At 45.8% G+C, this 15,862-nt stretch overlaps 1 protein-coding gene across 1 annotated transcript; it reads left to right on the forward strand.

Annotated features, from left to right (window-relative positions):
- Positions 1–14,442: 14,442 nt before the first annotated feature.
- LOC309546270 (olfactory receptor 51E1-like) lies at positions 14,443–15,372 on the forward strand (the record flags this gene model as incomplete). Its single annotated transcript, XM_082245852.1, has 1 exon — positions 14,443–15,372. Exon 1 carries the CDS (start codon positions 14,557–14,559, stop codon positions 15,370–15,372), a length of 816 nt encoding a protein of 271 aa, XP_082101978.1. The 5' UTR covers positions 14,443–14,556.
- Between the last annotated feature and the right edge of the window lie 490 nt (positions 15,373–15,862).

Here is a 15,862-nt window from a genome sequence, read left to right on the forward strand (position 1 = left end):
AAAAATATTGTGTTCACTGCACCCCATAAAGATTGTGTTCACTGCATCCCAAAAGGATTTTGTTCACTGCACCCCAAAAAGATTGTGTTCACTGCACCCCACAAAGATTGTGTTCACTGCACCCCAAAAGGATTTTGTTCACTGCACCCCACAAAGATTGTGTTCACTGTACCCCACAAAGATTGTGTTCACTGCACCCAAAAAAGATTGTGTTCACTGCACCCCACAAAGATTGTGTTCACTGCACCCCAAAAGGATTTTGTTCACTGCACCCCAAAAGGATTTTGTTCACTGCACCCCAAAAAGATTGTGTTCACTGCACCCCACAAAGATTGTGTTCACTGCACCCAAAAAAGATTGTAATCACTGCACCCCACAAAGATTGTATTCACTGCACCCCACAAAGATTGTGTTCACTGCACCCCAAAAGGATTTTGTTCACTGCACCCCACAAAGATTGTGTTCACTGCACCCCAAAAGGATTTTGTTCACTGCACCCCAAAAAGATTGTGTTCACTGCACCCCACAAAGATTGTGTTCACTGCATCCCAAAAGGATTTTGTTCACTGCACCCCACAAAGATTGTGTTCACTGCACCCCAAAAAGATTGTGTTCACTGCACCCCACAAAGATTGTGTTCACTGCACCCCAAAAGGATTTTGTTCACTGCACCCCACAAAGATTGTGTTCACTGCACCCCACAAAGATTGTGTTCACTGCACCCCAAAAGGATTTTGTTTACTGCACCCCAAAAAGATTGTGTTCACTGCACCCCACAAAGTTTGTGTTCACTGCACCCCAAAAGGATTTTGTTCACTGCACCCCAAAAAGATTGTGTTCACTGCACCCCACAAAGATTGTGTTCACTGCACCCCAAAAGGATTTCGTTCACTGCACCCCAAAAAGATTGTGTTCACTGCACCAAGATTGTGTTCACTGCACCCCAAAAAGATTGTGTTCACTGCACCACAAAAAGATTGTGTTCACTGCAGCCCACACACAGCAAAATGGATGTGGATCACTGACACCTGCCTATCTCCTATCCCACACCACACAGCAATATCGATTGTAGTTTGTAGAACACACTTTCCCTAAAAATCAGCAAACTCTATCCCTAACAGGATTGATAAGAGATCGTAGATCGGGACTGAGTGCAGAGTGCAGACCCCACCCCACACAGCAATATCGATTGTAGTTTGTAGAACACACTTTCCCTAAAATTCAGCAGACTCTATCCCTAACAGGATTGATAAGAGATCGTAGATCGGGACTGAGTGCAGAGTGCAGACCCCACCCCACACAGCAATATCAATTGTAGTTTGTAGAACACACTTTCCCTAAAATTCAGCAGACTCTATCCCTAACAGGATTGATAAGAGATCGTAGATCAGGACTAAGTGCAGACCCCACCCCACACAGCAATATCGATTGTAGTTTGTAGAACACAATGTCCCTAAAAATCAGCAGCAGCCTCTCCCTAAAATGCCTACAACTCGCCCTGCCTAAAACACTCCGACCTGTCCCTCAATTCTATCCGGACACAAATGTTTTTTCCTGCCTGTCTGTCCCTAATCAGCAGCCAGCACGTTGATGTGTGCTCTCTCCCTGATCTAAGCAGCAGAATGACGCCGCTGCGGCGCTGCCTCGAACTTATAAAGACTTGGTCACATGCTTCAGACGGCCAATCACAGCTACTGAGACATTTGCAGGCATGGCTGGGATGGCTTAGGCACACCAGTTAAACGCTTGTTGATTGGCTGTTGAAAGCCCGCCATGAAAAGCGCGCTAAAGCATGCAAAACCCGGAAATAAAACGACCGAACACGGATTTTTACCCGAATATACAGTAAAGTGTCCGTGTTCGGGTAACAAAAATACAATGATTCGGTATGAACACGAATAATACAGTCCGTGTTCGCTCAACACTAGGGTTGAGCGGACACTTAGATGTCCGTGTTCGACGGGTTCGGCCGAACTTTAAAAAAAAGTCCGGGTCCGTGTCCCGGACTTTTACCGAACTTTTCCCGGACACCGAACCCCATTGAAGTCAATGGGGACCCGAACTTTAAGGCACTAAAATGGCTCTAAAACACCAAAGGAAAGGGCTAGAGTGCTGCAAATGGCAGCAAAACGTAATTAAGAGCATGGCAAGTGCTCTGCAAACAAATGTGGATAGGGAAATAACTTAAAACAACAAAAAAAACAGAAAAATAAAACAATGTTCTTCTTCATCTCTGAAGGACGAGGCCCATATGGAGTAGGAGGGAGGTTGAGGTGGTGGTGGATGTGGCGGTGACATAGGCATGCTCACAGGGTGTGCCGGGTGTGCCTGGGCACACCCTAATCACCTAGGGCACATAGCATTGCCAGTGAGGAGATGGGAAAGATCTCCCTCGGACCTGCTCTGCTCTATTTCTCTTTGCCTACAGGTACATGGCCCCGATACATTACTCTCCCTGCTGGCAAACACATGCATGTGTATTTCAACTTTGGGGTGCACACCTTAATGCAATAGGCTGCGCACACCTATGGGCGGTGTAGGTGGAAGCGGCGGTGGAGGAGGACCAGGGCCGGATTAAGAGCATCATGGGCTTGGTGCTGAGGATTTTGAAGGGCCTTAAGGGCCGTGCCTTGCCATGCACCCAGAGGAGGAAGGGTGCAGCCATGCATGCCTAATTCAACATGGGATGCTGTCTCTGAAGCCCATAAACACATCCATGCATCGGCAACTGTCCCTCCTTGTCCGGCCTTCGCGCTGTGTGGGGAGGTTCTGAGGGTGCTGCCTGGGGAAGCGAGCATAGAAGCCAGACTTCTGTGTTTACAAGTGACAGAAGAGCGGTAACAGTGAATATGGCCAACCCGGGGCCTATATAAAAGGTAGGGGCCTGGAGCTGCAGCTCCAATAGCCCCTACGTTAATCTGGCCCTGAGGAGGAGGACGAGGTAGCCAACACTGCTTCTTTTCACAAATTTTAAATGAGGGTACACCCCAAAAGAGTGAGAAAGAGCAAAAATGGAACAATGGGTGGGTAAGGTCGGTATCCATTGCTATTCTGCACAAGATACGGAAAAGTCCCGTGGGATCCATGCCTGGTTCATTTTAATGAACGTGAGCTTGTCCACATTGTCTCTGGACAGGCGGCTGCGCTTGTCTGTTATAACGCCCCCAGCCGTGCTAAATACCCGTTCAGATAATACACTGGCTGCAGGGCACGCCAGCACCTCCAAGGCATAAAGGGCAAGCTCAGGCCATGTGCCCAATTTGGAGACCCAGAAGTTGAAGGGGGCAGACCCCTCATTCACTACATGTAGGCGTGTGCACACATACTGCTCCACCATGTTGGTAAAATGCTGCCTCCTGCTAAGACGTTCCATCTGAGCTGCTGGTGCTGCTGTTTGTTGTGGCGTGCTGACAAAGCTTTTCCACATTTCGGCCATGCTAACCCTGCCTTCTGAGGTGCTGGCGGTGCCCTGGTTGCGTTGGCGACCTCCTCCTCCTCCTCTGCCTTGTGCTTCCACTGCGGCCCCGCTGTCAGATGGGAATGCCAGCAGCATGGCGTCTACCAGCGTGCGCTTGTACTCGCGCATCTTGCGATCGCGCTCCAGTGAGTGAATTAAGGACGGTACGTTGTCCTTGTAACGGGGATCCAGCAGCGTGGCCACCCAGTAATCAGCACAAGTTAGAATGTGGGCAACTCGGCGGTCGTTGTGGAGACACTGCAGCATGTAATCGCTCATGTGTGCCAGGCTGCCCAGAGGCAACGAAAGGCTGTCCTCTGTGGGAGGTGTATCGTCCGTGTCCTCTGTATCCCCCCAGCCACGCACCAGTGATGGCCATTAACTGGCCTGGGTGCCACCCTGCTGTGAACATGGTTCCATCTCCTCCTCCAGCTCATCCTCCTCATCATCCTCCTCATCCTCCAGAACTGTGCCCCTGCTGGACAATTGTGTCCCTGGCGTTTGTGTGTGCAGGAACCCACCCTCGGAGCCCCTTGCGAATGACTGCCCTGAAAGCCTTGGAAATGTTAACTCTTCATCCTCCTCCTCCTCCTCATCCTGTGCCACATCCTCTTCCATCATCGCCCGAATTGTTTTTTCAAGGAGGCATAGAAGTGGGATAGTTAAGCTGAGAACGGCGTCATTGCCACTGGCCATGTTGGTGGAGTACTCAAAACAGCGCAACAAGGCACACAGGTCTCGCATGGAGGCCCAGTTATTGGTGGTGAAGTGGTGCTGTTCCGCAGAGCGACTCACGCGTGCGTGCTGCAGCTGAAACTCCACTATGGCCTGCTGCTGCTCGCACAGTCTTTCCAGCATGTGCAAGGTGGAGTTCCACCTTGTGGGCACGTCACATATGAGGCGGTGAGCGGGAAGGCCGAAGTTACGCTGCAGCACTGCCAGGCGAGCAGCAGCAGGGTGAGAACGCCGAAAGTGCGCACAAACGGCCCGCACTTTCTGCAGCAGCTCTGACATATCGGGGTAGTTTTTAAGGAACCTCTGCACCACCAAATTCGCCCGTTATCGCACACCACCAGGCCGGGCTTGAGGCTCGCTGGCAGCAACCACTCATTTGTCTGCTGTTCCATGCTCCTCCACAACTCCTGCGCGGTGTGTGGTCTGTCCCCCAAACAGGCAAGTTGTAAAACTGCCTGCTGTCGTTTACCCCTGGCCGTGCTGAAGTTGGTGGTGAAGGTGTTACGCTGTCCGGATGAGGAGGCGGTAGAGGATGAGGAAGCGGAGTAGGAAGAGTTAGGAACAGGAGGCAAACTGAAGCGCCCTGCAATCCTCGGTGGTGGAAGGACATGCGCCAAATTGCTATCCGCCTCAGGCCCATCCGCCACTGCATTTACCCAGTGTGCCGTTAGGGAGATATAACGCCCCTGACCGTGCTTACTGGTCCACGTATCGGTAGTTAGGTGGACCTTGGCACAGATGGCGTTGCGCAGTGCACACCTGATTTTTTCCCCCACTTGGTTGTGCAGGGAAGGGATGGCTTGCCTGGAAAAGTAGTGGCGGCTGGGCACGACGTACTGTGGGACAGCCACCGACATAAGGTTTTTAAAACTGTGCGTCTCCACCAGACGGAATGACAGCATTTCAAAGGCCAATAATTTTGAAATGCTGGCATTCAGGGCCAGGGATCGCGGGTGGGTAGGGGGGTACTTCCTCTTCCTCTCAAGTGTTTGGGAGATGGAAAGCTGAACGCTTCCACGGGACATTGTGGAGATGGTTGTTGGTGACCCAGGTGGTGGTGTTGCTGACAGATCGTCTGTTTGCGGGGTGGCAGGTGCCGGTATCACTACAGATGTGGCTGGAGCGGCCGAGACTGCAGCAGAAGAGGAAGCAGGATGAGCCAGGGACGTTTCTTGGTTTTGAAGGTGTGTACTCCACTGCAGCTCGTGCTTTGCACTTAGATGCCTGATCATGCAGGTTGTGCTCAGGTTGAGAAGGTTTATGCCTCGCTTCAAGCTCTGATTGCACAGGGTGCAAACCACTCGTGTCCTGTCATCAGCACATTTTCTAAAGAACTTCCACGCTAGAGAACTCCTTTGAGCTGACTTTGGTGCGCTCGTTCCCTTGCTGCGTTGGGCAGTAGCGGGCGTAGTGTCTAGGGCACGGCCGCTCCGCTTCTGCACCCCGCTCCCTCTTCTGCTGTGCTGGTGGCTCTGTGCGACCACCGCCTCTTCCTCCAAACTACTCAGGTCACCTGCATGACGTTCATTCCATGTGGGGTCGAGGACCTCATCGTCCTCCACATCATCTTCCACCCAGTCTTCACCCCTGCCCTCCTTGTCGGTCTCCACAATGCTGAACGCCGCAGCAGTTGGCACCTGCGTTTCGTCATCATCGGAGACGTGCTGCGATGATCCTTGCATGTACTCATCTTGAGAAATAAGTGGTTGGGCATCGCTGCACTCAATCTCTTCCACTTCTGGGGCAGGGCTAGGTGGATGGCCCTGGGAAACCCTGCTGACAGAGTCATCAAAAAGAAGAAGAGACTGCTGTATGGCTTGGTGCTCAGACTGCTTGCCTGATTTGCAAGGGGGTGAGGTGAAAGACGGTTGGACATCGGCTGCAGGTGCCAACTGTGACCTTTCTGCAGTAGACTGGGTGGGAGACAATGTGAAGGAACTGGAGGCACTGTCAGCAGCAAACCAATCTACTATCGCCTCCACTTGTTCTGGCCTCATCACTTCTAGGGGCGTATGATGCCCTACCAAATACTGAAGCAGGTTCTGTCGCCTACTCACACTTGAGGAAGGTGTTTCACTTGTGCGTGTAGCTGGCACAGATCGACCACGTCCTCTCCTTGCAACAGGAGCTCTACCAGCAGCACCACGACCCAGGCCACGGCCCTTATTTGACGGTCTCCTCATATTTCTGTAATTTAAGATCTTGCCCTAGAAAGGTTTTTATTGAATAGCGGAATAGGAAATATGATCCAAAAAAGTATATGTATCTCGCACGTACAAAACCACACTAGGCCCCAATTACTATTGTTTCTACCCCTAAAAGGATGGATGAGGAGTAGGAGGAGTATGGAACAGACAGCACCCTCAAATCTTCAGAAGTATGAGATGAACCTCAAAAACTTGGAAAGGTGGATCTCACACGTACCGACACAGACTATCCCGCAATTCAATTGATCCTCAAAGGTTTTTATTGAATAGCGGAATAGGAAATATGATCAAAAAAAGTGTATGTATCTCGCACGTACACCACCACACTAGGCCCCAATTACTATTGTTTGTACCCCTAAAAGGATGGTTGAGCAGTAGGAGGAGGAGTATGGAACAGGCAGCACCCTCAAATCTTCAGAAGTATGAGATGAACATCAAAAACTTGGAAAGGTGGATCTCACACGTACCGACACAGACTATCACGCAATTTAATTGATCCCCAAAGGTTTTAATTGAATAGCGGAATAGAAAATATGATCAAAAAGAAAGTGTATGTATCTCACACGTACACCACCACACTAGGCCCCAATTACTATTGTTTGTACCCCTAAAAGGATGGTTGAGCAGTAGGAGGAGGAGTATGGAACTGGCAGCACCCTCAAATCTTCAGAAGTATGAGATGAACCCCAAAAACTTGGAAAGGTGGATCTCACACGTACCGACACAGACTATCACGCAATTTAATTGATCCCCAAAGGTTTTAATTGAATAGCGGAATAGAAAATATGATCAAAAAGAAAGTGTATGTATCTCACATGTACACCACCACACTAGGCCCCAATTACTATTGTTTGTACCCCTAAAAGGATGGTTGAGCAGTAGGAGGAGGAGTATGGAACAGGCAGCACCCTCAAATCTTCAGAAGTATGAGATGAACCCCAAAAACTTGGAAAGGTGGATCTCACACGTACCGACACAGACTATCACGCAATTTAATTGATCCCCAAAGGTTTTAATTGAATAGCGGAATAGAAAATATGATCAAAAAGAAAGTGTATGTATCTCACACGTACACCACCACACTAGGCCCCAATTACTATTGTTTGTACCCCTAAAAGGATGGTTGAGCAGTAGGAGGAGGAGTATGGAACAGGCAGCACCCTCAAATCTTCAGAAGTATGAGATGAACCCCAAAAACTTGGAAAGGTGGATCTCACACGTACCGACACAGACTATCACGCAATTTAATTGATCCCCAAAGGATTTAATTGAATAGCGGAATAGAAAATATGATCAAAAAGAAAGTGTATGTATCTCACACGTACACCACCACACTAGGCCCCAATTACTATTGTTTGTACCCCTAAAAGGATGGTTGAGCAGTAGGAGGAGGAGTATGGAACAGGCAGCACCCTCAAATCTTCAGAAGTATGAGATGAACCCCAAAAACTTGGAAAGGTGGATCTCACACGTACCGAAACAGACTATCACGCAATTTAATTGATCCCCAAAGGTTTTAATTGAATAGCGGAATAGAAAATATGATCAAAAAGAAAGTGTATGTATCTCACACGTACACCACCACACTAGGCCCCAATTACTATTGTTTGTACCCCTAAAAGGATGGTTGAGCAGTAGGAGGAGGAGTATGGAACAGGCAGCACCCTCAAATCTTCAGAAGTATGAGATGAACCCCAAAAACTTGGAAAGGTGGATCTCACACGTACCGACACAGACTATCACGCAATTTAATTGATCCCCAAAGGATTTAATTGAATAGCGGAATAGAAAATATGATCAAAAAGAAAGTGTATGTATCTCACACGTACACCACCACACTAGGCCCCAATTACTATTGTTTGTACCCCTAAAAGGATGGTTGAGCAGTAGGAGGAGGAGTATGGAACAGGCAGCACCCTCAAATCTTCAGAAGTATGAGATGAACCCCAAAAACTTGGAAAGGTGGATCTCACACGTACCGACACAGACTATCACGCAATTTAATTGATCCCCAAAGGTTTTAATTGAATAGCGGAATAGAAAATATGATCAAAAAGAAAGTGTATGTATCTCACACGTACACCACCACACTAGGCCCCAATTACTATTGTTTGTACCCCTAAAAGGATGGTTGAGCAGTAGGAGGAGGAGTATGTTCACTGCACCCCAAAAAGATTGTGTTCACTGCACCCCACAAAGATTGTGTTCACTGCACCCCAAAAAGGATTTTGTTCACTGCACCCCAAAAAGATTGTGTTCACTGCACCCCACAAAGATTGTGTTCACTGCACCCCAAAAAGGATGTTGTTCACTGCACCCCAAAAAGATTGTGTTCACTGCACCCCACAAAGATTGTGTTCACTGCACCCCACAAAGGATTTTGTTCACTGCACCCCAAAAAGATTGTGTTCACTGCACCCCAAAAAGGATGTTGTTCACTGCACCCCAAAAAGGATTTTGTTCACTGCTCCCCAAAAAGATTTTGTTCACTGCACCCCAAAAAGGACGTTGTTCACTGCACCCCAAAAATATTGTGTTCACTGCAGCCCAAAAAGATTGTGTTCACTGCAGCTCACACACAGAAAAATGGATGTGGATCACTGACACCTGCCTATCTCCTATCCCACACCACACAGCAATATCGATTGTAGTTTGTAGAACACAGTTTCCCTAAAATTCAGCAGCAGCCTCTCCCTAACAGGATTGAGAAGAGATCGTAGATCAGGATTGAGTGCAGAGTCACCCCACCCCCCACACAGCAATATCGATTGTACTTTGTAGAAGACACTGACCCTATAATTCAGCAGACTCTATCCCTAAAATGCCTACAACTCGCCCTGCCTAAACACTCCGACCTGTCCCTCAATTCTATCCGGACACAAATGGTTTTTTCCTGCCTGTCTTTCCCTAATCAGCAGCCAGCACGTTGATGTGTGCTCTGTCCCTGATCTAAGCAGCAGAATGAAGACGCTGCGGCTGCCTGGAACTTATAAAGACTTGGTCACATGCTTCAGACGGCCAATCACAGCTACTGAGACATTTGCAGGCATGGCTGGGATGGCTTAAGGCACACCAGTTAAACGATTGTTGATTGGCTGTTGAAAGCCCGCCATGAAAAGAGCGCCAAAGCATGCAAAACCCGGAAATAAAACGACCGAACACGGATTTTTACCCGAACATACAGTAAAGTGTCCGTGTCCGTGTTCGGGTACAAAAAATCCAATTATTCGGTACGAACACGAATAATACAGTCCGTGTTCGCTCAACACTACTCAACACTAATCAGTATATTAATATAGAGGTATGTACTGCAACACAAGGTGATACCATAAAGAAAGGAGTATTTATGTATGGAAAATGTATTCCAACAAGACCAGTGTCAGAATCAAAAAAGAGGAGAAAACAGGCAAAAGAGAAAAAAAGAAGCTTAGGACCCAAGAAAAAGTGCTAATCTCTGTGCATCTAATGAATAGAGATGTCCCGAACTATTCGCCGGCGAACAGTTCCCGGCGAACAATGCTTGTTCACGTTCTCCTCGGCGGGCCAACATATGCGATGGTCGGTCCGCCCCCTATACATCATCATTGAGCAAACTTTGACCCTGTACCTCACAGTCAGCAGACACATTCCAGCCAATCAGCATACCCTCCCTCCCAGACCCTCCCACCTTCTATAAAAAAGCAAGGACAGCATCCATCTTAGATTCATTCTGAAGCTACAGAGTTAGTGAGAGCAGGGAGAGTGCTGCTGCTGCTGAATTTATAGGGAAATCATTAGCTAGGCCAGTGTTCTGTGTCCACTCCTGCTGAAAGGACAGCATCCTGACAGCACCCCAAAAAAAGCCCTTTTTAGGGCTGGTACATCAGTCTGCTTTTATTTATTTTTTTCTATATATATATACAGACTGTACTGTGTGCACACCCCTCATATCGGGTGGCACAGTACCTTGCAGATAAAAAAAGTCATTTAATTTTTAACCTTTAATATAATTGCAGTTGCCTGCCAGTGTGTGTCAGGCCCACTGACTGAACTGTGCCCACTGCCAGTGCCCACCACTCATATAGGGTGGCACAGCACCTTTCAGATAAAAAATTCATTCAATTTTTCCTCTGTTATATAATTGCAGTTGCCTGCCAGTGAGTGTCAGGCCCACAGACTGTACTGTGCCCACTGCCCACCAGTCATTTAGGGTGGCACAGCACCTTGCAGATAAAAAAGTAATTTAATTTTTTCTCTGTAATATAATTGCAGTTGCCTGCCAGTGAGTGTCAGGCCCTTAGACTGCACTGTGCCCACTGTCCACCACTCATATAGGGTGGCACAGCACCTTGCAGATAAAAAAAAAAAAATGTTACCTCTGTAATATAATTGCAATTGCCTGCCAGTGAGTGTCAGGCCCACAAAACGTACTGTGCCCACTGCCCACCACTCATATAGGGTGGCACAGCACCTTGCAGATAAAAAAGTAATTTAATTTTTCCTCTGTAATATAATTGCAGTTGCCTGCCAGTGAGTGTCAGGCCCACAGACTGTACTGTGCCCACTGCAAATGGACTGTTTGCGGTTGTTTGCGGTGCGTTAAATGGGGAGTTTGGTCTGTCAGAGTTTGGTCTGTCACTGTGAAGCGGGCGTAACCCTTACACTACCTGATCAATACAACATCATACCTGATCGTATTCACACACTGGATATTTTAAAGCACGTTATTCTAAACAATTTAGGAATGTTAGGTGATTTATGCCCTTTATGGAATAAAACCCGACTCTGCGTCAACTACGTAATTTACCATGGGAGTTTTGCCATGGATCCCCCTCCGGCATGCCACAGTCCAGGTGTTAGTCCCCTTGAAACAACTTTTCCATCACTATTGTGGCCAGAAAGAGTCCCTGTGGGTTTTAAAATTTGCCTGCCTATTGAAGTCTATGGCGGTTCACCCGGTTCGCCCGTTCGCGAACATTTGCGGAAGTTCGCGTTCGCGAACATAAAATTTTATGTTCGCGACATCTCTACTAATGAACCAAGAAGATGACAAAAGTGCTGTATCAAAAAAGAGAGAGTGGAAAAAGTAAGTGGACTTGTCTGATTATGAAACATTAGTAGGGTTGACACATGTGTAAAGTTACACAGGATAGTAGTAATTCAAAGTAGCAATATTGTGAGAATGTAATCAGATTGAGACAAGTAATGGAGTAATGCCTGTGCTTGAACAGAAGTAACCAGAGAAAGTGAGGAAACAGGGGGGAGTGAGAAATCAGTGAGATGTCCCTGTAGTCAGGAGCTCAAGACAGGGCAGGAAAAGAAAGGTGTGCAGAGACCGAAGATGTATCCACAAAGAGAAAAGAAAAGTTGGAGATATACAGACATGAAGGAGTGAAGTGCAAAGAGAGGTAGTTCCTTACCTGAATTCCTTACCTGAATGTCCGCATGGGCTGCATGCAAATCCCGTCCCTAACGTCATGGAAACGGTAGGACAGACACAAACCAAACCAATCATGTTAGTCAGCATGGAAAGAGCCAGCACAAGCTGGCAGCCATGACCGTGAGTTTGAATACACCGCCAACACGTGAAAATGCCGCAATTGCAGCGGTACATGTGATCAGCAGGAACATGACGCCAATATATAGGTGGCTCCTCCCATTGAGGGGAGGAGACAGCAAGGAAGAAGAATCTCCCTATAATATAACGTAGCTCCCGTAGCAGATCCAAACCCACCACTAGAGGGAGCGCATGTACCAATAAGATTGAATGCCAGTATAATATAATTTGTCAATTTTTTGGTCAAGATTCTTGATCCGTTTATGATATTCTTCTATGAGTAAAGACATCATGTTTTTCAAGCATATCTGTAGGTTGGATTCCCAACGTTTTTTAAATACGTCATCCAGATCTTCCATGGTGGGGAAGATCTGGATTCTCAGACCAAAGGGATAAATATCCTCTTTAATATATTGTTCAAAATTCTCTATATGGAGATGTAAATTGGTCTTCTTTTCCACTGATTTTTTTAACTGAAAAAAGAGGGAATCCATTTTGGATTCATGGGCTTCCTTTCTACCCTGTTCTCTGTAAGAGGAAAGTATGGAATCGAAGTTCTTAGACAAGACACACCAACTATATTTTCGTGGTAGAAGACAAAACAGAGATTAATCAATGTCTTAGCATCAAAGTAATAGAGTTTATATATATATGAAAAATAACTAAGTGGTAGTAAGTGATAGGAGAAGTAGTGGGGGATGGGTGTCTTCCACCCTATATTCGAGAAAGGATATGTAGTCCCATCACCTAGTATCTAGTGTCAGTGGCCATCATCCTGGTAAGTAGAGACAATGAGGGTACCCCCAATTGTTTGGGACTGTGAATGCCACTAGACACTGAGAAAAATACAACTAAGTAATAAAATAATCAAAACTTTATTTATACACAAAAGAAAAAATATGCCACAGGTTGATAATGCAACCAGTTTACAACTGGGTATACATAACAGATTAAAATTGCATGCAAAAACAGACCATCCTCAACATAGAAGACTCCCAGGTACAAATGGTAAGGAGAACCGGACAGGACCCTATGCGTTTCGGGTAAATACCCTTCTTCAGGGGTCAACCAAAGTTCAGAACACGAGATGTGCCTATATGGGTAAAGTTTCTTTAAGTATTACATAAGAAGAACTGTATAAGGAAGAAATACATTTCCATTTGGGGTATCATAGTCAATAGTACCTACCATAGGGAGTCTTCATATAGAGAGAGATGAGCTGTCAATTAAAACGGTAAGTATACCGATAAAGAGGAATGCCTGGTTCCAATACACATAGTCTACTGGGTAAGTAGATAGAAAAGTAAGGGATGCCGTCCTTGCTGAGAGTCCATGAGCGCCACAATGATCCACAAATGATCCAGAGGGGATGAGCCCAATGGAGTCCTTACAGAGGTGTATAGACAAGTATTGTGTACCTGGGGTAGATTAGAGTACAGGAGACAGACACATAGCGGGTTATTTACTAAATCTGGAGAGTGCAAAATCTAGTGCAGCTCTGCATAGAAACCAATCAGCTTCTAACTTCAGCTTGTTCAATTAAGCTTTGACAAAAAAAAACCTGGAAGCTGATTGGTTTCTTTGCAGAACTGCATCAGATTTTGCACTCTCCAGTTTTAGTAAATCGACCCCATAGTGTCAGATTTATCCGCAATGTCGCAGTCCCACTAAAAATTGCTAATTACCGCCAATACTAGTAAAAACAGTGAAAAATAAATAAAAACTCCATAAATTTAACCCATAGTAAAAAATATTGCTTTTTCTTTCAAAATTGTCAGTTAAAGCAACTCAGTGCTGTATCGCAAAAAATGGCCTGGTCATTAAGTGGGTAAAACCTTCCCGGACTGAAGTGGTTAATAGGTGGTTTAAGGGGCATTCCTGGGAGGAACAGAACAGTTCAGCATTCTCCTTGCCCAGAAAAGTCCTACCTTTTGAAGGATATTTTAGGTTCTAGGGTGAAGTGGTGGGTGTAAACCATTCATCATCATCAACGTTCGCTACACGATTGTGCATGATTGGGTCATCATTAATAATATCAAACCAACCAAAGAGTAGCGATGTGTTTTACACCATTACTTTGCAAAAATCAAAACTAAAATAATTGTAAATATTAATTCAAATTTGCTTTTATTTTTGATAATATTTATTTTCTAATTTGGAAAGCATGTTAAATTAATCCACTCTACTTTACTACATTTCTGACACTAATTAGCCCTCCAGCGGCAGATGTAACAGTTGTGGTCCACTGGGAAGACTTGGATGCAGTGATTGCAAAAGTTTCTAAATCTAAATTGTGAGTGAGGTGATAGCTTTATAAAACCTATAAAAGCCCAACTGAATTCAAGAGAAAAGCTATGCGGCGAGAGTCGCACTAATATCCACAGGGCCTCTCTGAATTACATTTTACAATTTACTGAATTTACAGACTGAATAGAACATTTTAGGAATTGTGGATTTTGCAAGACATACTGTAAACCTAAGCCATGAGTTCATCTCCCAAAAATGTCTCTGTAATTTTTACCAACTTTGTTCTGGTGGGGATTATTGAGATTGAATCATTTCGATATCTATGTGCTCTTTTGGCTCTTGCTTTATTTTTAGCCACATCGTTTATTAGTTCTATGATTATCTATGTAACCTGGACAGAGAAAAGCTTGCATCAACCTATGTACATCTTTATATGTATCTTGGTTCTGAATGTAATGTTCGCAAACTCATCATATTTTCCTAAGTTAGCCATTGACTTGTTATCTGGATGCTCAACCATCTCACTCGCAGGATGTCTCTGTCAATCTTTCTGTGTCCAGCTTTCTGCCTTTGTTGAAATGTTCACTTTTACGGCAATGGCATATGATCGATATCTGGCTGTAGGCCACCCTCTGAGATACCATACTCTGATGACCAATGTTAAAACTCAAATAATATCACTTGCCATATATGTTTTCAATGTGGTGACGGTAACTGTGAGTGTACTGTTAACATCAAGACTAACATTTTGTAGGGAAAATATCAACAATGTCTTTTGTGAGGTCCTCTCTCTACAACCGCTTGCTTGTAATGATATAACAGTTAATGTCATCTATGGATTGATTGGGACCTTGTCATTGGTGATTGGCTGCTTGCTCATAATAATGTACTGCTACGTAAGAACAGTTGTCATTTGTCTGAAACTGTCTGCAGAATCCTCTCAGAAAGCTATGCATACACTGATGACTCACATATTGGCCTTCTCTATTTATGTTGTCACCCTCTTGTTCATTAATTTGAGGTACAGGCTAAACTGGGGTTCTATATCAAAAATTGCTGATGTTATTATACCTTTGGTAGGTACTGGCATAGCTACTTCCTCAAACCCTTTGATTTATGGGATAAGGACCAAAGCTCTCAGAGAAAAATTTGTAAGCAACCTGTATAAAATTGTTGGCAAAACAAAATAATAAAATCAGTTTTTATTTTTATTTTTTTCAGCAGCAATCTTACCATTGTAGAGATGTGTTATTTTTCTAAATGTATTTTGATCTTTTTGGGATTCTGCAGGAGCCCAGTCTGTTGAAGTGTGCCTGTATGTGTTCTCTAAGCATGGACTGTACTGTCTCAAAGCTCGGCACTGACTGCTGCTTCTCCATCCAGCACAAGCCGGTTGGAGCCGTGGTGAGCACTGTGGTCCAGGAGAGGAGCGTCCTGAGAAAAGGAATCACGGTGAAGGAGGGCAGAGTGCGGACCACTCTCTTCATACTGCCTAGTGGGTGTCCCCAGAACAGGGGAACAGGGTCCCGGGGTGTGACATGGAGGATCCCTGGTGTGAAAGGGAATCGGGGTCACCAGGTTTGCCATGGTGAATCAGAGTCACCAGGTGTGACATGGGGGATAGGGGTCACTGGGTGTAACAGGGGTTCGGGGTCACCATGTGTGCCCTGAGAAATTGGG

This window comes from Pelophylax lessonae, assembly GCF_965119305.1.
Source record: "Pelophylax lessonae genome assembly, chromosome: 2".
In the NCBI taxonomy this organism is placed as follows: Eukaryota; Metazoa; Chordata; class Amphibia; order Anura; family Ranidae; genus Pelophylax; species Pelophylax lessonae.